At 39.1% G+C, this 17823-nt stretch overlaps 1 protein-coding gene across 1 annotated transcript in view; it reads left to right on the top strand.

Moving 5' to 3' along the window:
- Positions 1-17823, top strand: part of SPTBN5 (spectrin, beta, non-erythrocytic 5) — a gene marked incomplete at its 5' end in the record, with an annotated part of 78764 nt that overhangs the window by 7979 nt on the left and 52962 nt on the right. Inside the window, 10 exons of the mRNA XM_010287708.1 lie at positions 417-617; positions 1777-1893; positions 2490-2653; positions 4254-4386; positions 5118-5251; positions 5989-6103; positions 8031-8141; positions 9318-9497; positions 14019-14222; positions 15437-15586. Of these exons, the coding sequence (XP_010286010.1) occupies positions 417-617; positions 1777-1893; positions 2490-2653; positions 4254-4386; positions 5118-5251; positions 5989-6103; positions 8031-8141; positions 9318-9497; positions 14019-14222; positions 15437-15586 (1509 nt within the window). The remainder of the gene's footprint in view (positions 1-416; positions 618-1776; positions 1894-2489; positions 2654-4253; positions 4387-5117; positions 5252-5988; positions 6104-8030; positions 8142-9317; positions 9498-14018; positions 14223-15436; positions 15587-17823) is intronic.

Raw genomic sequence — 17823 nt, forward strand, 5'->3', positions numbered from 1 at the left:
AGTTTTGTGTCTCAACCCTTGTCCTGCTCCCTCTCCCAAACCTTCATGGCTGCTGGGTAGGGGAAGGGACAGATGGACAGTAAGGAGAATGGGTAGAACCAGGTCAGACTACTAGGCCGAGGACTTTGGTGAGTAATGCTGAGGGTATAGGGAAGTTAAGGGATGTCTGCTGCCACCTTAAAGACTTATCTCTTTCCTCAGTGGCAGCACCAAGAGCAGAGCATTATACAAGCAGGGCTGGGACTGGTGGCTGAGGCTGCAGCTGCTGTAGAAACAGACAGTCCTTGTGTCCACTGGCTATACTCTGCCCATCATCACCAGCTGCCAGTTTTGCTTAGGATTAGGAGCACATAGAATTTCTTTGTCCTCACATAACCCTTTTTTCATTCCTATTTTTTCTTTTATCTCATTCTCAGGAACTGCAGGCAGAAGTTAATGCCCACAAACAGCAAGTCCAGCGGGTCCTGGATAAAGGAAAGACAATGATTGCAGGCCAGCACCCATCAGCTCAGAAAATAAGTGAGAAATGCCAAGAGCTTGTGACTGCCTGGAAGGGCTTGGAGAAGGCCTGTGAGGAAAGGATGAAGCAGCTGCAACACTCAGTTGGCTTCCAGGAGGTACAAATTACAGCAAAGTGCTCTACACAGTACCTTCTTCAGACAAACAAGAGGGCCAAAGTTTTAAAGTGAATAGCAAAACTGCTTTGCTGGGACTGGTATTCACTTCAGTTGCTTGAGGCCAGACTCATGGGGATGCATGGTTGGGTTGCATAGCTGAATGCAGCCCCCAGTCTAGAGCTGCTGCTCTTAGAGGTTTGCCTTGGACTCTGTACCCATCCCTCATGGTTGTGTGTAGAATACACATTTCACCCAGCGGTAGCTCCTTTCTCAGTATCTCTATACAGCCTCTGGCTTTGATTTAAGTAATGCAGTGGATCCTGAACTGGCCCTTCATACTGGAGAATTATGACAAAGAAATAAGAAAAGAAGGGATCTCATGTGGCATCCAATCTTTGCCTGTTCCAGGCAACAAAATGATACTGAGAAACTGATAACAGTCTTTCATTCTCAGAGTGAGTTTTGGCCCTATTATTTTCAATAGGATACTGGACTTTTATGTTTATCCTGTTTAAAAAAAATTGCATGCAAATATTTATCTCTATAATCCAAATTTTCTGTCATCAGTGGGTCATGTAGGACTGCAGTTATTTGGATAACACATGCAGTTTTGTAGACATAAACAGCATTTGCAAAGAGTTCAGAGGCCCAGAGGGCCATCTAAAGTATGTTCCCTGCGGATCCTCTGGCTCTTATTTCCTCCATCTATAAAAACAGCTGTCCATACTATAGGCTTCAAGACTGATTCTTATAGGTGATTTGAACTTCTCAGGAAGGGGAAGGAGAATTATCACACTGATGTTACACAGTTAGCCCCTACCCTTAGTGAATAAGGTAAGTGAGAGTCAAACAAAGATAGTGATGTGAAGAAAGAAAAGTGAGACAACTTGAAACTTACTGACAGAGCTTTGATGCCTGGAGAAGACCTTAGTTATCCTGTACTGAAGTCTTCCATCTATGGAAGACTTCATATGATTTGACAGAACAACAGTGTGGAATAGTAGTTCTTGGAATTAAATATTCTTTATTTGTTCCTTAATAAAACATCACAGTAAATCTTACAGTGCACACTCCATTTGGAATTTTTTACATCAAAAAAATGACATGAATATTTTGAAAGTTGAGGCAGAAACTAATTTGCTTTCTCTTTAACTGATAGTTTTTAATGAATACTTCAGACCTGGAGGCCTGGATAGCAGAAAAACATCCACTTGTGACAAGCAAGGACTATGGTAAAGATGAAGATGGAACACTGAAACTCCTTAAGAAACATAAGGTATTTCTTTGCTTAAATTCTGTACACTGGCCTGATCTTCTGTGGTTGTAAAATTTTCTATCTCATTGGTACATAAGTGTCCAGTCATCTACAAGATATTTCACATTGATGTATGTCTACATGTGAATGGACTGATAGAAGAGAGCAATGCAGCTTACTAATATGGTTGGGAAAATGCAGTTTGGGGAAAAAGGAGCATGGTGAATATTCTCATCTTATTTTTCTGAGGCCAAAACTGACTATGATCTGATATCTGCTTTTCAGTCACAACAGATGCATGCAGAAGCCTTATGTTTTTTCCTTACAGTCAAAGATACAGATAGAGTATTATTCCAGGAATACTTTGCCTAATAATGTGTTAGGAATTTCTGATTGTCTTTATTCACCTAATTTGTTTGAAATTATATGCACATCTTTTCCAAAAATTGTTGCTAGATAATGATCTGAAATCGACCAAGTCTTGGAAATATTGCACGCTTCCAGAAAAGTTTTTCTCCTCTTTTAATATCTCAATTACTACACCATAGGCTGGTGAAAAAGTTCAAATAGTGGGTATCTTGGAAAACTGGTTCTCAATCAACTCTTTTCTTTACCAGGCATTGGAGCATGAGATTGCCGTTTACCAAAATTTGATGAAAGAACTGAGTGAAAGTGCCCAAACTCTTCCTCTTGTGGGCTCCATCCAGTATGTTGAGGTTGATGGACCAAAGGAACAAGTTCATTCAAGACTCCAGGAGCTGCAGGAACTAGCAGCAGCAAGGTATAAACTAGAACTGCCCCTTGGATCCTAGGCTTGATTCAAAGCCCACTGAAGTCCAGTTACCTCACCGGAATGTATATCATATCCATTATCTCCTCTTTTTTCAATTGTATTTAGGAAATTGCCTGTTTCTATATTAGAATTCTGTGCACCTATGAGCTTTCCATTATTGTTAAGCAAGAACTCTACATTTTATTCAGGGAGTTTTGCTACATGTTACGTATTTGCTACATCATACTCCTGTAAAGTGACTTGAGACGCTGGATTGTGACTTGCCTTTGTGGTATTTGGAATCCGCTATCAAAAGGAAAAAGATGTTTTTAAAAGGTTTCCTTAAAGCTGCCAGAAAATTACTTAGTTCATTACATAGCAGAAGGGAGACAATTACAGTTAACACTTATCTTTATGCCCAGTGGCTGTGCTAGTATAGGAACAGTTTTATTCTGGAATGAGTAATTTACTTTTAATTTCACTTCCTTTCTGTTATTGTTACAGTAAGATGTTTACAACAGGACAATTTGCTTGTACACAGGATTTTTAAACACTTCTGGTTTGTTGCCAGGAAGGGACAAATATCTGAACAGTTTAGGCTTTTCCTCCACAAAAATTTCACTTGGGAAAGGAATGGGGCTCTGCAAGTAGAATAACAAATAAATTAATCTGAATACTAGAATAATTAAGCCTAGAGGAAATTATGATATTTTACCTTTTGTTTTTATTCTTGTTTACAATTAAAAAAGTAAAAGCATCAAGAGAAAATCCTGTGAATGAAAAGTTCAGAAAAAGGAATACTCAATCTAGAAATATCAAAACGTTTGTGTATGTTGAACACAGAAATGTTTTGTGTTCATTTATGTTTAATGTTGACCTGGGTCTCATGGTGCCTTATTGATGCTCTAATTTCTACCTCTCATCTGCATTGTCCTTGGTGGGTCTCTCTCAGCAGGCTACTTCTCTTGTGATGAGCATCTTGTGATGAGCATCTGTGGTTCAAACAGGGAAGCCAGGTTCATCTTTCCTAGAATATTTGCACAATGGCCAGTCAGTGTTAGCAGATGGAAAATTGGTATTTTTTTTTTACTGTGGAAGGCCTGTAATATGTCAGGCTGTATTATAAGATTCTCTAGAAGATCAGAAATACGCAGCAGGTTGCAGCAATTTTGCTGAAGAGGCAATATGAGCAGAATGACATCAAATAGCTTTCATAGCATTTGCCTTCCAGGTGCATCATCCTCAGAAAGATTTCCTTCTCATTTTCATAAGTACTACAATTACATTTAGAGAGGCAGATCAGGATAGATCTGGAAAAAAATGAAGGGTATTATGGGAAGAAAAAAAAAGAAAGAAAAAAACAAACAGGTGGAGACCTGAGCTAGGCATAGTGCTTTTCTGGGAAACTCAGCCAGTGAGTCTGACCTGGCTGACAGCTGTCATCCTACAAACATAATTTCCAATTTGAGAAATAAAGTCAGCCCTTCATTAAAAAGAGTAAGTCTTGATGGTGAGAGGTTTTGGGGATTAATAGGAAGAAAGTTACTGATTGTCCTTCTCTTATGTTCCCTTGGTCTACTTGTATTGTCTTGTTTTCTTCCCCCAACAGAGGGAAGAAGCTGGATGAGACTCTTGTCTTGCATGAATTTCTACGAGAATACGAAGATCTGCAAGACTGGATCACTCAGCAGAAACAAACAGCCAGTTCTGAAGACTATGGAAATAATTATGAACATGTCTTGGTGAGTTTTTTGAGTAACAGGTCAAAAACCAAACAAACTGAATGAGGTGAGACTGTAAAAAAATTCTAAGGTTGTCCTTGAAAACTTATAAGACAGAGTAAGAAATAAGTATAAATAACTGGGAATGGGAAGAGAAAAGGGTCAAGAGTGTGTGGGAAGGATTGACTCATTATGACAGGCAGGCAGCATTGCCTAACACTTAAATCCTGTTACCATGGGGGCTGAGCTGCATAAAACAACTGCATGCTAAAATGTCTACACCTTCAGAGACCAACTCCTTTCTATTTTCAGTAACCAGAGATTTCAGTGTGATGTCCATTAAAGATTTTTTTAATCACAAATGAAATTATTTTTATTTCAAAACATCGTGTCCTAAATCTTAAAATTGGACTACATTATCCAGTTATAGTACTGAGTACACATTTGCATTCATGAAGTGAAAACATGTCATTTAACAATTGAAATTCATTGTACATTGAATGTTTGTTCCTATCTCTAGCAATAATGTTCCTGCCTCCCCTCTGCATTACAAACCTCATGTTTTGCTAATAGTTGTAGCTCCTTGTGGTCTTTGGAGGTAAAATCCAGACATTCTCTGCAGTTTGTCCATCTCTGAATATGACCAGCTTATTACCTATCTTTTGGCTGTGCTCTGGTAGCTGAACAGTTATGTTTGGGAAAAGAGAGCACTCAAAATGCCTTTTTTGTTACTGTTGTTTTTCCTTCAAAAGCAACTTTGCACCAAATATGACACATTCCGCCACCAGTTGGAAGCAACTGGGAAGAGAGTTATGGCTTGCCAGCAGCTGGCAGACAACTTGCATTCAGAGTCCCGGGAAATTCGGCACAAGCAGAAAGAGCTAAGGTAGGAGACTTGTGTTAGCTTTTATAATGCTTTGTCCTTTCAACTCGCTCTCGAGGAGAAAGTGAGAAGGAATTAGAAAAGGATAAGGCATGTCCTCCCAATTCTCTAATTGCAAAATATGTGGTTTGCTCACTGATACAGAGCTGCTGCCATGCCTCATTTAAAAATAGACTACTATAATGCAGAAATTACCTGCTTGCTGATTTGGTTTCTTGTAAATTGCATCAGAGGTGCTTTACAAGTAGGGGGGGAGTGAACTTCCTTTGGCCTTTGAAACAGGATCACCTAACTGAAAGGCTAGGGGTTTAGTTGCTTCTTTATTGCTTCTGTTTTTTGAGTTTGAATCCCATGACTGCTCTGCAGAACAACATTAAGACATTCTGAACTTCTTATGTCTGGCATCAGTCCAAACTGGCCCAAAAGAGAAGCATGAAGGAATAGTAGGGTCTGACTCAGTCCTCCAAGTCCTGCATATAAAACCTGAAAAGCATATTATTGGAGAAGGGGACCCTTATATAGGACCATCTATTTAAGTGCCTGGAGTAGACAGGAGGACATGGACAGAGTAGGGTGAGAGACATGCTGCCCCTCAGAGAATCACCCCAACAGAATTTAATGGCAGGAATAAAAAACAAAGTAAGAGGAGGTCTTGTTTTCAGTCCTTCTTCGGACTGTTAGTCTCCTTTACTAGTAGTTTGAATGTTTTACATGGTTCTTTTCCTCATCCTCCCTTGCAGGAACTCCTGGGAGGAGCTGCTGGAAATTACCAGATTACGAGGTGAGCGGCTGAGAGATGCTGAGGCGATTCACATGTGTTACCAAGATCTAACAGATGCTCTGGCCCATATTGAGGTAAAAAATAATGGGAAAGTCTCATATAATGCAAACTTCATTTCAGCTTAATTTGTGGTGTATTCTTAGGATTTTCAGTGTGCTTACTGCTGACTACAAAAGAAATTTCAGAAGAAACCTGTGTGATTATTCAAAGTGTTAAAAAAAATAATCCTGGGTAATCCTTAGATGCCTGAGTGGTCATGTTATGAGAACCACTGGTGAAAACAGGTGCAGCTAGAGTTGCTGATCTGTGGGATAAACTGAGAAGACCAGGGCTTGAATTAAGTTGTCTCACAGTGCAATGCATATAGTAAAGTTGTTTGCAGTCATCAGGCCTAAGAAACTGTTTACTGCCTTACGGTGATGGTTCTTTGTACACCATTGTAGCTTTATGTGCTGAAGAAAGAACTGTCTTGTGAACAAGGCATTTGTCTGCAGTGACAGTTAACCTGGAAGGTTGTCAGGCAGCCATGTGACCTGATGCAGAAAGATGGGCCAAAAATCTTTACCTCTCATTTCAGCACCCAGTACTGGCAATAATTTCAAACAGTCCCAGTGTAAAAACTGGGGTGATGATGAAAGATGAAAGTCTTCAGCTTTCTGTTTTATCTGAGCATCCTGAAGTCTTTCACAGAGGAACCGCATCCTTGCTGTAATAAGAGGTGTGGTTTCCCTAATGCAGATGTATACAGGTGGCAGTGATCCAACAGAGCTTCCATTGTTTGCAAGGCAACAGGGCTTTGTTAGGTTACACGCAGTAGATTTAGGCTGCCCTATTCAACTATGTTATTCGTGTTTTCTTTCCCTGTCATGAATGGAAAATCAAATGACATAATGTTTCACTGTATACCGTGGGTTTTCAGAACCTGGTGTATATTTAACTTCAATGATGAAGTAGTTAATTCTGTGGCAGTGACAAGTGATAGTTCAGAAGCACTTCACAGACCAGCTGTTGGTTTATCCCCGTGCTGAGTTTGGTCCAGGCAACCAATACACACTTCTTGCACCTCATCCTGTTAATAAGCTTCACTACTGAGTGGGAGAACAATTCAGTCATCTTGCCCATCCCTTCCTGTGAACCCTGGTCAGATGTCTACCAAGGAAAGCCATTTCTTAAAAGAACATAGTACTAGAAGATCTTGCTCAAGTCACCAACTCCAGTGCCATCATAGCATAGGCAACTACAATATGCATCTCCTTTTACAGCACCTTACCAGGATGCAGGTGGTACCCCAAACCAGCCTGTGAATCTGTTACAGAAATGCACTTCTCCAATGATTAGAAATGTTCTTCTAATTTTCATCTAAATTGACCTGGAGCAAGTTTCTAATAATTTTATTCTAGCACCAGTGTTGTCCTCCAACTGAAATGCCTTTTCTTTTTACTTGCTGTGTTCCCAGTGCATGCCTGTGTAACAACTAAATCCCCTCAGAACCTTTGTTGACCTAAATAAATGTTTAAGTCTCCTCCTATGTGATAGTCTCTCCATTTCTCTCATCTTTACATTAATCTTTCCTGAGTATGTATAACTAAATTTTTATCTAAAGATAGTTCACAGATAGACCACCTATATCCCAAAGAATGGCCTGAAAATGTTGATTGTTAATGCTACTTTAAGAATTCACTCTATGTCACTGCAGTACCTACTCAAGATTGACTCCCAACTCAAAGCCTGTAAGACATTCTCCTGCATTGTCTGATCAGAGAAAGACTTGAACCTTCATCTCACACAGTCCAGTTGGACAGCTTAATCACTAAGATACTTATAAGGGAGTTACTAGGACAGATATTTCTGGCTTCCTTTTACCTGTCATAGTTGAGTAACCCAGGATGTCCTTAACTGTGCAGTATGAGTTGCACTACACAAAATTACTAAAGTAGGCTTGTAGTATGTTTTGCTTGGAAGTAGAAAGTAACAAAGCTTTCTCTGATCTCTTCCTTCTAGGAGAAGTCCAAAAGTATTCCTGATGATGTTGCTAAGGACATGAGAGGTGTGCAAACACAGCTCCGGAACCATGTGGCCCTGGAGCATGAGCTCGCTGGGAATGAGCAGCAGGTAATGAAAGTCATTTGTGGTCTTTAATTGTATAACCAAAATTCAAGTTTCCAAGACAATCATAGCAATAATTTGGTATTGTGAAACAAATTATTACAGGCTTTCTGTGAGAGCCTGGAAATCTCTAAGGATCTTCCTTAGTCTTCTGCTTTTTTAATATGTTCAAGTCTGATGGCAGTCATAAAGTAGGTAATTTAAAATCTTCAAAATAAGGGATATATTATAATGAGTGCTGGCTATTGAAGTAATTCACAGGGATGTTTTTGATCACTTTTTGAAATATATTGATAAATGTGTTGATTATGCCAGGCTTTATGATGTGTTTACTGCCTTCTTCAAAGTGTTCCAGGTTATTACAACAAAAATACAGAATCTGTTCTATGTGCAGAGAAACTGAATACTCATTGAACACAAAATGCATTTATAGACTATAGAGAATTATAGAAGGAAGGATGGGGCAGTAGTCTGAAATTTTCGACAAGTTTACTGGTGTAGGAATTGGTCTGTGAGAAAGGATAGGGCTCATTATACAAACTTGTGGAAAGTTTCAACTCATGAGAACAGCTGTTTAGAAAGCTTCCTTGTATATAGGAGATTTGCCTAGACTAAATCATTAAAACTAGTATGACTTTTCTTTCAGAATGACTTTCTTCATTCAGAAGACTTAATGATATAGTTAACACAGCATGTGTTACATTTAGATTACTGAAGTAGTTAACCCATTATTACTTATCAGTGGCCTCATGTCTTGGCCTTATGGCAGATAACACTAGAATTGATCCCATCAGCTGCTTTTAAAGGTAAAAGAGCATGAGATATGCATGAAGATAATGTAGTCACAGTTAATCTATATGGTCATTGGGGAAAACAAGGTATGGTTAGCTATTATTTGCATTACTCGTACTAAATGGTGTCGTAAAAAGGAGAAACAAGATCTGTCTGCTTATTTGAAAAATCACTGTTGTGATGAGCCTTAGCAAACACTGGATGTCACTGTTATTCCATAGAACATATTGGGGAAGTTTTTGTTTAGCATGAGAAAAGTTAGGTCAGAAAATTTTGCCTGAATTGTAGTTTCATGTACAATTAACATAACCCTTATCATAACTTTTCTGATACTAGCTGGATCTCTATGACTCTCTCTTTCCTACCCTCTTCTTTTATTCCTGTGTATAGCTGCAGGAGCTGATCCACTCTGCAGATCATGTGCTGATTCACTGCTCAAAGAAACAGGTGGAAGACCTGAAAGCAAAGCAGCACGCAATAGTGACCAACTGGAAGGCCCTGAAGTCTAAGGTGGAACTGCGCAAGAAACTTCTGGAACAAGCATACATGCTTTACCAGTTTCAAGCAGATGTAAGCACTTCTGCCTTCTGTCCATTGGTACACAGGGGAAAGCTGCCTTCAATGTGTTTGAATCACAGGTGTACTTCCAAGCTGCAAAGGTTGATGTAAAAGGCTGCAGGTGCTATCTGTGTTATTAATCAAGTATTTAAGTACTTGTAGCTATTTAGAAAGGTGGTAGAGGATAAGGATCTTCCCCTGTAGGAAGGGAAGCTCGTATACAACTGTGTATAGGATAATTGACAGTTGTCAGAAATGGCCATCACTTTGCAGGAGTAACAGTAGTCTTTTCAAAGACTCTTCAATTCCCACTGGGTAAGATTGATAAAAGTAGATGTTAGACTTCCATTTATAATGGATAAAAGTTTGTTCTCTCTCTCTCTCTCTCTCAGGGCATGCAATAACACTCAGTTAACTTCATGTAATATATAAAATAGAACTCGCTGGTGTTTGCAGTAACCTCTCAAGTTGCTTAAACATAGTGACATGCATATGTCAGCATAATATCAGCATCCACAATGTTTTCTCTCCAAAGAACTCAGTAGGTCACTGAGCTATGATTTGCCACAGAATACTTTGCGAATGTCAATAGTCTCAATGAAGGCACTTGAGCTACACCACTGCAAATTAGTAGATTATTGCTGCAAGTACTACAGTAGCAGGTACTAAAGTAGCAAGTGTGCCCCCTTTTATCATGAAGGATGTTGCTAATGTAGATTTCTAGAATACCTTTACATTCTTCATATTCTTGAACTGTTCCAGGTGTAACTTCAGTGTCAAAGATATGTCTGGTAGCTCACATTGTGTTTTCATGTTTGGTGAGAAGCAGAGAATATCCAGAGTGTGCTCACCTGGAAAAAACCTTCACACAAGCTTGTCTTAAGGTTATGAGCTGGGACGAAGACCAAACTAGAGTGTACGTGATGCTTTTGTGTTAGCATGAGAGGCTTCTGCATGTTAGGCTAATCCACTTTAAGTCTCTTAAAAGGGTTCAAATCACCATTACCTGTCATATTTCATCCAAAAATGTATTGTACAGTTAGAGATAAAGGCTGCTTATGGCACTTCGGTTTTTTGAGGGTTTGGTTGGTTTGTTTTTTAACTATTAAAAATCCATTACCTTGTGCAGAACTGTTGATGAGGAAATAAAATTACTTGGAATATGACTTAAGGAAAATTAGAGTGGCTCTACTGACATAGGTGAAAGGTTCATTTGTCCACTGTCTTTCTGACAGTGATCTAGGGATGATAGTAAGAACAAGGCAAACTTCTTCGAGTATGTATTAGACTCTTGAAGTCTTCAGCCTGGGATCATCTTCATCAAGAGTTGGATCTGGATGGATTTATCCATTAAAACATAGCTGCACAGAGTCACATTGTTATTGATTTGTTTCATAACTTATGTCATAAATTTAGTTATTGACTTCAGATAAAAAATGTCCTGTTAGTAGGGGTGCTTTTTTCTTTTTATTGGAACCATATGAAATAGCTTTGGTTTGAATTTTGTCTGAAATCTGTAATGTATCCTGTGATCTGAATGGCAAATCTATAGCCCATTTCTTACAGTGTGTCTGTTCATCTACATTGATAAATTTACAAGTAATGAACACCTTAAAAAGATATAAATCTGTCAGTGCTTAACAGAGAGGGCTACACAGTCATTAAGGTGCTTTCTTAATATCATAAAACAAAATGACAAAGCCAGGTGACTGTATTCTCAGTGACATGCCTAGATGGGATTATGCCTCAGACATTTCCTTGTCTCTTTGATGTCAGTCTGCCGGCAAGAAGTATTCCTGATCCTGGTGAAAGGTCTAGAGCACAAGTTTTAGGAGTGGCTGAGGGAACCGGGGTTGTTTAGCCTGGAGAAGAGGAAGCTGAGGGGAGACCTTATCGCTCTCTACAACTACCTGAGAGGAGGTTGTAGCAAGGTGGGTGTCGGTCTCTTTTCCCAGGTAGCAAATGATAGAATGAGAGGAAATGGCCTCAGGTTGCACTAGGGGAGGTTTAGATTGAATATTAGCAAAAATTTGTTCACTGAAAAGGTTATCAAGCATTGGAACAGGCTGCTCAGGGAAGTGGTTGAGTCACCATCCCTGAAGACAGATAGACATTTAAAAGACATGTAGATGTGGCACTTAGGGACATGGTTTAGTGGTGGACTTGGCAGTATTAGGTTTACGGTTGGACTCAATGACCTTAAAGATCTTTTCCAACCTAAATGATTCTACCATTCTATCCTCTCAATTTTCACCTCATTTCCTGACAATAATTCCTGAAGAAGTGAAGAGCTGGTTCAGCAAGTTAGGTAAACTCATCTTCCTGCCCAGATGGGACAAGACGAGTTTAGCCACCTCTAATAGCCATCTCTAATGATCATAAGAATCTCAGTACGTCTAGGATAAGTTAGAGCAGCTTTGTAGCAGAACATCCCCCAGATTGCTGAGCACAAAGAGGCAACTTTGCTCTCTTTCCTCTTTCAGCCATGCCAAGAAGCCCACAAACTTAATGTTAGTCACAGCTGTTCAGTGTACTTTTTTCATTAGTATTGTCCATATGCAGTCCATGGGGCTTTTTCATTATGAAATTGTACACAGATTAAGAAGTGAAACAAAAACAAATCAGCCTTTCCACAAAATGAGAATTCTGCACAATCATTTAGTGTATCTCTTTGCATCCCATCAAGTACAATTTTAGTCTTATTAAATAGCAGAGCTGGCCCTAACTGACAACACACAGTAACAGCAGAGGGCTCCAAATCTTCCAAAGAACTCTGTCAAGGAAGAGGAATTTAAACATAGACTCAAAGCATTTCTAAATGGTTTGAGGTTCTTGTTCTGAAGTTTGCCTAGGAGTTTCTTGCAGACTGATGCCTAGTCTGTTCTTAAATGTTGCTGGCAAGTGGCAGTCCAATAACCTCTTACTGGCTCTTGACTTGTTCCATTGCATTAAATATCCTGAGATTTATGAAGTTTTCCTAATGCCTAGCTTAAATTCTCAGGGAGTCTTAGACATTTGCAGTGCCAAGTGCAATGTCAGTGTCTACAGTGACATCCGGCTGTGTGTGAATTAGTTCTGCAAATCAAAATGAGGCCAACACATGTGCACTACATGGGCCCTTTTAAAAGGACCACAGTACTTCTAAAGAGTCATTTAGTAGCTGTGTTCACTGTCATTTAGTAGCTGTGTTTCACTGGCTTTGAGAATATAGTATCCTGTCTTTAAAGCCTAAAGTCTTAGGGCCCCAAATTGGCCAATTTCAATTTTGTGGTGCTTTTCTGAAAATACTTTTTTCTGGCTGAATGGTTCACAAGCCAGCTTTGAGCTGTACAAAATTTTGATGATAGGGATAAAAATCCATGGGTAAAATGGAACAGGCAAGAAGCTATTTCCATTACATAGTTTCCTTCAGCAGAAAAACCATCAGCCATTCACAAAAGAAAATTTTTAGTTCTCTACAGTAAAAGAGCATTTTTCTTCAGCATTTACTATACATAACAGTCTTTTAAAATACACTTAAAAACTAAAAGACCATTTACCATCTCAGAATTGAATCAACTTATCCAAACACAATTAAACTATAACAAAACTTAATTAATCATCTCATATAATCCTTGGTACAGTCCCTTGCAGTCCTGTTTTTTACCAACTGACACATAAGAGCAAAACACCTATTACAGATTCAATTGAGATGCCTAAAGTAAATGGACTGGTGAAGGTGCAGAACCAAGTGCAGAAAAAGACATGCAGAAAAAGTCAAATTATTCTTACTTGCACAAGTTTCTTCAGTCACAGTCAGAAAATAACTCTCAGGGATTTGTTTAAGAATTTTCCTGCCCATAATTGTATCAGCTGAATGCTTCAGACATTTTAAGATATTGTAAACATGTTTACCGGTTCATCAGATTTTGAAAGTAAACTAGCATTACATCCTTGTTCCTTCCAGAACTGTGTCTCTGTGCCAGTCTCAGTCATATAGTACCAAAAACCAGGAGGTGAATTTGCATACCTGATATGCTTAAGCAATTTTTTTCTGATCTGTGATTTGCCTTTTTTCCACCTCTATTAGACTGAGCTAATTTGTTTTTTCTTCTAAGTCTCATTTTAGAATATGTGTGCAACTTAAGTTTTGAACAGACTAGTATTAGCCAAAGCTAAATCACAGAAAAGTAGGGTGATATTGTTTTATCCTCTGTGAAAGAATAACACCAGAAAACACTTAAGGAGTGATGGACTAAAGGGCAATAAATTATAGCATGCTGTTATTGATGTGATATGATACAGTTTGATTATGAATATGGTATTACAAAACATGTATGATTTAGCACAGTATGTAGAAATTCCTACAGTCGTGTTATCCACCCTTGTTAAAATTCATAGAAGTACTCTAAGACCTAATGAAATATTTTCTTTCTTACCTGTGATTTTATTACCTATTAGTCACTTAAAGTTGAACAGTCAAGTTATGATTTTCCTGTCTGATAACCCAAGCTTGAGCTCTAACCTCAACTTTCATGTTTTCTTGGGTTCCAGGTATGGGACTATTTTTCATGGACAGCAGAAATAATAAGGGAAATGAGAGCCAAGGAGACTATTCGGGACATATCTACTAGCAGCCTGAGACTTACCCAGCATCAACAGCTACTGGCAGAGATTGAAGCACGAGAAGAGAAGTATAATCATGTTGTACAGCTAGGGCAGTCTCTCTTGCAAGATGAGGAAATAGGATCAAAAGAGGTAATTGAAACTCATTCGAGTTCAGTCACGCACATTCAGCTACTCAACACCAGCCTAACTATCATTCTATACTATATTGTGCTGTAAGCATACAAATGCGTGTGTACACTCACACATATCCATGTGCATGACCTACATTTTCCTCAGTGTGTTACCTAGCTTGGGCACAAAAACGTCTGTTCTGTGTCCTGCCTCAGCAATAGATGAGTGCTGGCATCGCCTGAGGGCCCACTGCAGCAAAGCTTATTCACAAAGTTCATGATGTTCTGAGCGATGGAGATAATTCTACCCACTTCCCAAACTGGGTTTTCACACAAATACTCTGCTTCACATTACAGTGCTATATCTATAGCAGACCAGGCTGGACAAAAACCTGTCAACCAAAGAATGAAAACACTCAAACATATGAGAGAGTTTAAGGATTAATTGAAACATTTTCTGTAGTAATGAATTATGCTAGTATATTTAACTCCCCAGAAATGAAAGATGACTGTTTACTCAAGACAAATAGCTTCTAAGATTCTCACAGCATTATTTCTTTTCCAGTACTTACTAGTTTACTTCTCCCCTGACAATTCATTAACATGTCACTTGAATATCTTCAGAAAACTGCTGAGTTCGTGCAGATTACTCACCAAGCCATTTTCTGAAAATTTGTTGAATATTGCAATGTATTACTATAGTAACCAGAAATCTTCCTGACTGTAAAGTCCTTTGCCTGTAGAAAAATATAGGAAAAAATAATTTAGAGATGGCCTGTGGATATACAAACTTCAGAAGCTGAAATTACATGAAGTCTAACATTGAAGGTTGTATTCAGTGATTAGGAGAATATGCTATGTTGATAGCTTATTTAAGTATCTGTCCTATCCCAATTTGAAGTGCTATAATTGCACTGTTATGACTAAAGATAAAGAGAATTAGGATTTGATTCTAGAAGGTACACTTGAGAAACAGTTACCTTTCTTTGCTCTTGGCTTGGACTGCGTATATGCTGTAAGAAGCATTCCTCCATTCCTGAAATCGGGCACCTCTGATTATCTCTCTGCCCAAATATAAGTGCTAAAATTTGATCTACTTTTTTCTGTTTGATAATTTTGTTGCAATTTAAGGGGCTTACCCACCACTTCACTTAAGCCTTTCTCCTGCCACCTTCCCCTGGCCCTGTGGGATGTAAAGTCCAACATGAGTTTTTAATTGGAAATTATGTTCAGATTCAGCAGAAGCTACAGGCTCTGCTGGAAGAAAAGGAAAATGTATACAATGAATGGAAACAGAAAAAGGAGTGGCTGGAGAAAATACACCAAGAACAAATGTTCTACAAGGATTGGGATCACCTGGACATGCTTCTGAATTCACAGGAGGTACGTGAATTACAAACTTGAAATAAACTGTTAAACACTTCAAACATTTGAACTCTTTCAAACTAAAAGGGGCACTACTGTTCACCTACAACTTAAAATCCTTGGGGCTGTGTATAGACAAAACACTTTTTATTGTTACTATTTGCATTGTGGTATCACTTGGAGACTGTAGCAATGTACAAGTCCACCCCCCTTTCTTATGGGGCTTAGGTGCGGAACCACAAACAAAAAGATAATCCTTGCCTGAAAGATAATTCATTGTAAATAAACATAAGGGCTAACAGATGAGAGTCACAACAGAAGAGGGAGACAACAGTCCAGTATTACTTAGCTTTACAAATATATCACAGCATACCAACTGCTTAATCACTGGCAAATTGTGTTGTAGGCTTCAGAGAGAAGGGAAATTGTAAAGAGGGTTTGGAGGACAGGGAGATTACCTTGCAGGTGTTGCTGGAAACCTCACCCCAGGCTGAAGGGGAAATTCAACTAGTGGAAAATGGATGTTGGCAGTGTGAGTTAATCCAGGAAAAGGAATTGACTTCTCAGTTCTGCAAGGTAGTTGATAGCAGTGGAAAATGATGATGAAAGAATTTGATTGTGGAATATTAGTTTCTGTTTGATACAGTAGAGAAAGATGAGCTAGTGAAAAAAGCCCTCTCATGAAAAGAGAGGGCTGATATAGTTAATGCAAAGGGACAGAAGGATTATCATAATTTTGCAGGACTTGAAATAGATTTTTTTCACCAATATTAAATTATCTCATGTCTTTCTTGCACTTTCCTGGATTCATGGAACTATTTAAAATGGTTCCAGCTTGAGGTCTGACTTTTGTTATTACAAAACTGAGTGCAGAATTCAGAAGTCTTTTCCAGTCACTCTGTTAAATTCATGGATTGATAGATTGCTCTAACTGTGCTGAGACTTGGCAGGCAAACCACGTCGATGGTTTGAAGGTTGCCAGATGGAAGGGTTGAAGCAAAGCTGAAGGAGGTTATACCTCTGGGTCATTTCTCATTAAGGAAAAATAATTCTTAATTCTCCAAGACCACTGGCAGCACAATATAATGGCTTTTGGTTTGTGCTGAGCTCTATTTTCCACCAGTGCTTTGCCACTGGCATTAAATCTTTTGGAAAACTGAGCCTGAAGTGTGCCATGCAGTGATACTTAACCCTTTGAGACACATGGGCTTGGAGCCTTCTGCTTCTCATTTCTTGAAGGAAACGCCTATCTGCATAATTCCCTACAACTGGCACCTTTGGCAAGTATGGCCTGTATTCTGAGTTTGTGCTGAAGCATGAAACCAAGAGAGTTTCACCTAGGTTCAGGTTTCTGGAGTAAAATATTACATAGTTCCGCCCATTGAATTTTTTTATTTGTTGCTTAATTAGCAAATGGCACGGTTCGCATCATATCTGTCTCAAGTCCTTACCAAGCAGTGATATATCATTGCTAAGTTCCTGCATGGGGAGCGTCATCAGGGAAAATGTAAACTCTACAAAATTGTGGCCACTGTATTCTTTCTCTTTTCATTAAATCGATATCAGTCAACATGCAGAGGCACTGTGACTATGGCATCTGCTTTGGTGTATATACCTCAGAGGTAAATAAGTAGGAAGCTACTATGGGTTAGTGTTTCTTCTTGACTCTCAGTCATGATTCCTGGTTGCAAAAGACTATATTACTCTTACATAAAAGGGGATGCACCTGGAAATTTCAGTATGCCCCCAGCACATTCTGTACAGGTAAACTGTACTTCACGTTACTTCTTTATCCAGCTGAATTTACCATTGCCATATGCTGAAAGGTGGACTGCCACAAAAGGGGTGGGTGTTCATTATAGATTGCGTAAATTCACATGGTAGGATCAACCACAGTGCCTGCCTCTACCACAAGTTTCTTCAGCCAAAGCAAAGCCTGAGAATAAAGGCTGTGACCTTGAGGACCATGAAGGGCAGTGCTGCTACCGGAATTTTTCTCTTGCAGCATTTTCTCTATGATCTTCTAAGGAGCCTGGTATTCAGTTGTTCTCACTGTGAATAAGTGTTCAGAAGGTGGAACAGTAAAGTGGATACTTGGCTGTCTCTCCCAGCACCCCTTCACACAGATGACATTTTATGGTCAGGGAGAATGACAAGAAAATAAGCAGAGGAGTGTAATGACAAGCTGGTCTCATCCATGCAGGTATAGAGAATGAGGGAGCCACAGTCATCCTACACTCTTAGGTTCCTCCCAC

This window comes from Phaethon lepturus, unplaced genomic scaffold, assembly GCF_000687285.1.
Source record: "Phaethon lepturus isolate BGI_N335 unplaced genomic scaffold, ASM68728v1 scaffold15305, whole genome shotgun sequence".
Lineage (NCBI taxonomy): Eukaryota > Metazoa > Chordata > Aves > Phaethontiformes > Phaethontidae > Phaethon > Phaethon lepturus.